This window comes from Porites lutea, chromosome 6 (assembly GCF_958299795.1).
Source record: "Porites lutea chromosome 6, jaPorLute2.1, whole genome shotgun sequence".
NCBI lineage: Eukaryota > Metazoa > Cnidaria > Anthozoa > Scleractinia > Poritidae > Porites > Porites lutea.
The window spans coordinates 16,675,167-16,682,204 of NC_133206.1; the positions used below are offsets into that span (position 1 = coordinate 16,675,167).

Genomic DNA, 7,038 nt, shown 5'->3' on the forward strand with positions numbered 1-7,038 from the left:
CTTTCGAGACTATAAACCGTGCCTGACGGCGAGGACATTGTGCCACGTGATGACTTCTTTCAGTAGGCGGCTCCCGCTTTCAGCTACACTCTTTTTTTTTTATAAGAATATTTTTTATAAGAATATCGAGGCTGAAATTTGAGAAATTTTAAGAATATTTTAAGAATAAAGCCGAGGCTGAGATTTTGAAAAGGATAGATATAATTTTGTGTTCAAACATCTGTAAATACAATACAATTGTATGTTTTTAACTTAACCGTATAAAATTATTCCTTTCTCAACGGCGAAACTAGCCAACAAAACGAAAAAACCCTGCACTACATGTAGCTATAGCAAAATGTTCAACGCTAATGACAGTTCGATGAACGGTACATGTAATACACATGTACAGTATTCAGCACAAAAGACATAAACTAAACCGCAAAAAGGTATTATGACAAATTCTTTCCTTTTTTCCTAGCGAAAACAAAAACAGCACTAGGTAATTACGTCGACACCAAACACTTGTAATTAATACCCCAATAAATTCTAAAACGGAAATGTCATAAGCTATAATTTAAGAATAATACAAGAATATTTTCAGCCTAAAATCGGCAGAAAAATAAGAATATTCAGCCTGGGCCGGAAAAACAACATTCTTATAAAAAAAAAGAGTGTAGTGTAAATTTTATCCGACTATAGAGAGCATCTTCCACATCCTCTTCGTTGAAATTTAAGTAAGACAAGAGAGACTATTTGGACTGGCTCTCAGACACTGATGGGGTTTTTGGGACTTTCACATACGCGTGCAAACCTGGCTTATTGATATTCACGTGTAACTAACCAATCGACTGTGTTTTTACGTCTCTTGGACGTGGAGATACTAACTCTCTCTGGTCCTTAAAGCCACGAGAATTTTGAGGCGCGGTTTGCAGAGTGAAAGCAGAAAGTACAATTATTCCTTAACATTTAATCACCGTTCTTTCTTTCTTTTGTGAGATGTACATCTACAAAGACTTCAGTGCTTGCCACGTCCCTTAAAGATATCTGATGTGTCTTTTAGCACTAAGCAGCTGACTAAGATTCTTACTCCTGAAAGAAGGTACAATCGGCCCGAACTCACAGCTTGAATGTAACAACCATATCTACCGCAACCGCCACTTAATGAAATGTATTTCAGGAGCACATAACGGCAACAGCGAAACATGTTATCTCTCAAACCGAAAAGACGTGCTCACGTGTGATTGACCATCACACCGAGGCCAAGATAAAAATGGTATTTCTTCAAGTTTTTTACATTTGAAAGTGACGATGGATATACCAAAAGCCCTCAGAGCAGTGGTAGCGCAGTTGCTATTCAGATCAAGAAAGCAGGACCATGTTGAAAGTTAAGAAATAATTTAATATTTGATAAGGGAATCACATTCTACCCCTACATTCACACAACGGCCACCTCAAGACACTGAAGTAAGCTGCGGGTGACTGTGCCGTGAAAGCTTCCGGCTGGAGCATTTTCTATGGACTCAAATACCGGACAAGGTTTTGCTCGTTGTTAAATGTCAGCCGGCAAAAGAAGCTCATTATCTTAGATTCATTGCTTGATGATTGGGATGACTTTTGGGGAAGTGGGGGGGGGGGGAGGGGAGGGAGGGGAGGGAGGGGGGGTTGTAAAGGACGGGTTCGTGAAATACTTTTCTGATATATGCATTCACTTTTCTTTTTAATTTCTGTAACTACCCGTATAGTAACCTATCATGTTAACAGTCTCTCGAAAGGGGTCGCCCCAAACTGAGGTTGCTACCGATCAGCTACGAAAATCATATACCTTATAAGCTGAACAGAAACCGGTTTATTTCAGCCATGCATATATAGAAAAGAAACCTCCCTCTTAGATGAGTTAATTATGTAGTAACACGTGTAGATGACAGAGTTCCCGAGTTTCCGCCCCCGTGGATTCACAACTCAGAGCAGGCGCTCAACTTAGAGTGGGGGCGTAATCGAAAACTGCCAAACGAGCTTCAAATTCTAGGCTGTGATGTGTAATAATGCCTCTGTTACACTCGTGTTACAGTATGTATTTATAATATAAAACATCTTGCCGTAAACTGACAGCTTACTTGATTAAACGTTGTAATATAATGAGCCAACCATTTTCATGCTCGAGCAACTGAGAAAAGGTTTATTGGTCAACTGACTACCGAAAATTTATGTCAAAAATACATCACATTGACGGCAACTTAAAAGGCGTTATAAACAAGTATTGCACGAAAGATAATAGACACAAATTAGCGATAAGTTATTCTCTTTAGAGAAAAAAACGATAACTCGGTGTCAACAATAACTTTGCCCCAGTAAGGGGCAATCGAGGTTTTTAACTACTTGTATCACGCGACATCTTTATTTTCCAAATATGTTATACTATTATGGCAATAAACTGAAAAAAACACTTGAGATTTTGAAGTACGGAAGATAACTGGCTTCAGTAATATATCTTTTAATTTACGCTTCGTTTGCGCCGCGGTACGCCCAGTTTATTCAGTTACTCATGATTTATTTTCTGAAGGCTTTTAATAATGAATAATTTCCAAGGCTTTGCAAGACTTATTTAAAGGAAAATTAACAAGCGCATTCGAAGAAAATGGTTTCTTCTGCCACAGTCAAAATATTACAAAGACTCCGAATGAACAGGATGGTTGGGAATTTTGGGAAGTCTGGATAATACTTTGTTTTTCTTCTTCGTCGTTCAGCGCAAAACTGAGCTGTAGAATTGAACCTTTATCGAAAAACAACACGTGTAAGAAGGAAATCTCTCACTATAAGAGAGCAGAAAGTAGAAGAAATGCTCAGTAGGTTACAAAAGCCTTAGCTTGTCTTCAGAATCTGAACTTGTGAAAAGAGAACTGACAATGAATTCTGTGCGTGCTTCGTCCCAGGTGGTCGGGTAATGTCAGGAAATTAGAAAATTTGCAATATTTGGACGTTTTTCATTTCTTGAAGTAATTTCACTTGTCCGAGCCGTAAAATTATACGTGTCACATTTGATATATGTCTAACAGCGGACCCAAGTAGCGGGAAAATGCGTTTGTTTTCTTATACGTAAGAAGATAGCAAAGACCACTTCCGAAGGCTCAAAATGCAACAATCTGATTGGCTCAAGGCCAACACCTCCCACCAAATTAATAACACAGTGTTGACTGAAAGCGCAGCAGTTGACAGTTTGCCTCCCGGGGCGCTAATTTATTCTCAAGACAGGCTGTAAACAAAACGCAATATTTCTCGGAGCGGGAGACAAGATTTTTTAGTCATCCTTAGCGCTTCCATGGGGTTATGCTGCCGCATTGAGGCAAATTTTGGGCTCAAAGGCTTTCGCTGTGTCCTGCCGTCAAGAGATTTATCCCCAAACCTCTGTTCCTTGCCAAATATAATGGCTGCCCGTCGAGTTAAAGGTGGGCGGCAAAGCCCGGAAGCGATATCGTATTATATTCCCATAAATTTTACCCCCATTGGTGAAGTGTTTTGCGTGTGTGCGTGACTTAATCTCGCGAGACACGCGGCTGCGTCGCGCGAGCAGATCCAACGAACTCTTTTTGACTACGAAATAAATGTTCTCTATTCTGTTTCAGCAGATCTGACTTGAAATAGGGATTTAGCGAAGTGCTGCTGTCTTTAGGAGACCGGACATTCATTTTTCATTCACTTTTCTCATAAAATTTAAACCTGCCACAAACCATTCAAGCCAAAGCAGAGCTTTTATCAAAGCTTATAGTCTCTCATAAAATAAAAACAGTGTATAAAAACTTCTTTATTTCGAGAAACGCCAAAATTTATCAACAAACCCTATGCTTTAAAATGGCCAAGGCTGATCAAACGAGTGATAACGAGTAACAAGTGTTTGTGATAACACAAGTTATACTAGTCGAGGCTTTGATATTGTTGTTAATTCCTTCAGAATATATATTTATAATAGTGACATCTGTTCCCTCCACTCCTCTTGACTCTCCTGTGTCGTGACAAAAGAATCAATCACTCTACCGAGCTTGAACTGCAAAAGCGAACTTCTAGAGTAAATCTGATTGTTTAGATTGTCCATAAGCTAAAAATGCATGCACGCCCAGAAAATGATAGCACTGTACCCTTAAAGACCGATGAAATTCAGTAAATGTCTCTTTCATTTCTCGAGAAGGGCTTAAAACCTTCCAGCTTTTTTTGACGAGGCACATTACCGGCATCGACCTGTCGAGTTTATTGCGAAAACTGAAAAGTCTTGGTGAGATAACGCTGCCACAAAATCAATTCAGTGAGTATTTAAGCCGCAAGGAAACTTTAAAACATCAATATGTTGAATATTTTCTTGTCTCAGCAAAGCAAAGTATAATCTTGCTGTCCTGAAAACTTCGACACGCGATCATAATTAAACATCAAAAACTAAATACTATCTGCGAGGCAAGACTCTGACTTGGATGAGGTAGGAAGTGATGGGCGTTTTTTTTTTTTTTTCTCGTTTTTGAGCTGAACTTGGTCTTGATAACGATTATACTTCTGTAGAGGTAATTTTCTCCTGAGTTTTATGTAAAAAAAAAAAAAAAACAGTGCTTGCAGCCAAAGGCTCTTTAACTTTTATGCTGAAATACATGGATAAATGAAATAAGAACGGAACAATTAATGCGTTAGACGCATGATGGTGGCATCCTTGTAAATTTTGTAACGGGTATGAAATTAAGCACGTGTCGGGTGACCATCAGCCAACAAAATTCAAGTTCGATTTTAAACCCAACAAAAAAAAATGAACCGATGAACACAGGCTACTTTAAGCAGTTTGGTCAACAGCAACATCCTCAAAGAATATCTAAAAGTGAATACTGTCATTTCAAGGTAAAAACTATAACGATCTCTTAAACATTTCATAATTTGTGGGACGAACACCCTTATAAACTCTTCAAAACAAACGATCGTAAGCGTTTAGATTCTGCTACAAAGGTAAATACATTCCTATTGTTTTGAATTTTTATCATCAAGGAAATAATTTCCTCCTTTGCAATTGATGAATTTAATGTCTTAGTAAAAATTTCTTTTGCCAAGTTATGATTCGTTTCTTTTCTCAATCAGAAAAGCACAGTTTCTTTTAGAGGTCTTTGTTTAGTTTTAAGTAATGACGTTTAAAGAATGATTTCTTCGACATCATGAGAATTTATATGTCGGTTCTCTGTTGAAAAATTCCTGGAGGGCTGCCTAAAGTAAGTCCGATTCTGCCAACAGAGTCCCCATCAAATCTACGATCCGCGGGGATCCTATTATGAGGGTAGGCAAGGCTTTGAACAACTTTAAAATGTTCTTCAGACCGTAGGCCATGGACTTTCATATGTTTTCTCAAGGAGCTCGGATGTGTATAGCTCTTATCGCAGCCAATATATTTACAGCGGTATGGCTTTTCCAGAGTGTGAACGTGAATGTGCTTTCTGCGATCACTGGAGTTCGCGAATCTCTTATCACAGCCTTTAAACTCGCATGCGAAAGGTCTCTCTCCGGTGTGCGTGCGAACGTGTATTTTTAAGTTCTCAGCACGCGCAAAGCTCTTTCTACACCCAGGCTGATTGCAGGTAAAAGGCTTCTCCCCCGTATGGACTCTAATGTGGTTGATGAGTTTGTACTTTGCTTTAAATGGCATTCCATTTCTCATGCATTCTTTCCAACAACATACGAAACCGACGGGTGTGGCAGACACAAGGTGAACTTCCGTGATATGTGTTACAAGATCCTCGATTTTATAAAACCCCAACCCGCAAACATGATTCATCATTTTCTCATACTGGATCCACTGGCATATTAACACGGTCGAACGCGCCGGTGGGCTTTTTTCTTCATATTCCGGTAAGTGTGAGTCTTCGGCTTCCCGCGAGCCGCAAATACCACTCGTAATCTTAGGCTCTCTTCTCGTGGAGTACACGAAAGACGGGGGCAATTCAGGCGTGAATCTTTCCACGCGTGTAAGACATCCCTCGCTTGAATAGCCTTCTCTGCCATAAAATTTCCCAGATGTGTCCATATTAAGCTTGCAATGCTTATGAAAAACTATGTTTATTCCGTTCTGTGTATTTGAGGGTATTCCGGGAATAACAATGTCCTGACTCCCTCGATTCACGGGACTCCCGCTCAGTGAGTTCTGTTGATCGCGAGGCGTAGATCCCACAGAGTGGGCTTCAAGAGGGACTCTAGTAGGTGTCGATGTTCCTAAGTCTTCTGACGCACTGCTCTCCCGATTTTCTTCAATTCCCTCGTCTTCATTTTCCCCCTCCTCCGAATCCTCCTCGTCCTGGCCAGACGCGCTTGTTTTCCAATCGGCCCGATAAGCCGGGAACGAAAAGTATTCGCTCTTCATCTCTTCACGCGGGTTTGAACGTTCGCTGATGTCCGTTCGTGTGGTAAAATCGTTTTCGCTTCCGCTTCTACTTTGTAGCGACTCCACAGAGCTAGCTCTCTCCATAATGTGCCCGCTATCGGTGCGCACCTCGTAGTAATTTCGAAACACGACCGTAGACTCCGCGTCAGATAGACTGGTATAATCAAACGATTGTGAGTTATCAAGCGGCTCCGCTTTGACTACAAAGGACGGGCGAAAAGAGCTTAACTCCTCGCTTCCCATCTCGAGAAATGAAACGAAAAAATCCAGTTGTTCTCAAAACGGAGACGTTTCTTCCAAAAGACGGAACCAACACATCTGTCCCTGAGCCGCGCGATACGGTTTTGATATGTTGTCATTTGCGTCCGGCTTGTACGTTACAACAGTAAGTGCGCGCATGCTCTGTGGCTCCTCTCTAGGTGTCTCATTCATCACGTAGTATTTTTGCCCCCAACGTCAGAGCACCCCACAGCGCGCTTTCAATCTTTGCGGCTGTTTCAATAAAAATTGTATTCAAACAATTTTGGGCACAGCAAGCCATCACAAGAGAGGTTGAAACCGATGAGAACATCTGGGTCTTCCAAAATTACTCTTCTTCCTACTGGCCCCTGAGCTCCCGAGCGGCCATAGTAATATTGTAGGTGAAAAGCGAGATATTTCCT

At 40.6% G+C, this 7,038-nt stretch overlaps 1 protein-coding gene across 1 annotated transcript; it reads right to left on the bottom strand.

Annotated features, from left to right (window-relative positions):
• Window positions 1-4,559: 4,559 nt before the first annotated feature.
• On the bottom strand, window positions 4,560-6,749 carry LOC140941585 (uncharacterized). The gene has a single exon (XM_073390604.1). The coding sequence runs from the start codon at window positions 6,617-6,619 to the stop codon at window positions 5,168-5,170; it is 1,452 nt and encodes a 483-aa protein (XP_073246705.1). The 5' UTR covers window positions 6,620-6,749; the 3' UTR covers window positions 4,560-5,167.
• Window positions 6,750-7,038: the final 289 nt, after the last annotated feature.

Excerpts from the sequence above, each read along its gene's own strand:
- LOC140941585 (XM_073390604.1), bottom strand. The coding sequence starts at position 6,619 with ATGGGAAGCGAGGAGTTAAGCTCTTTTCGCCCGTCCTTTGTAGTCAAA.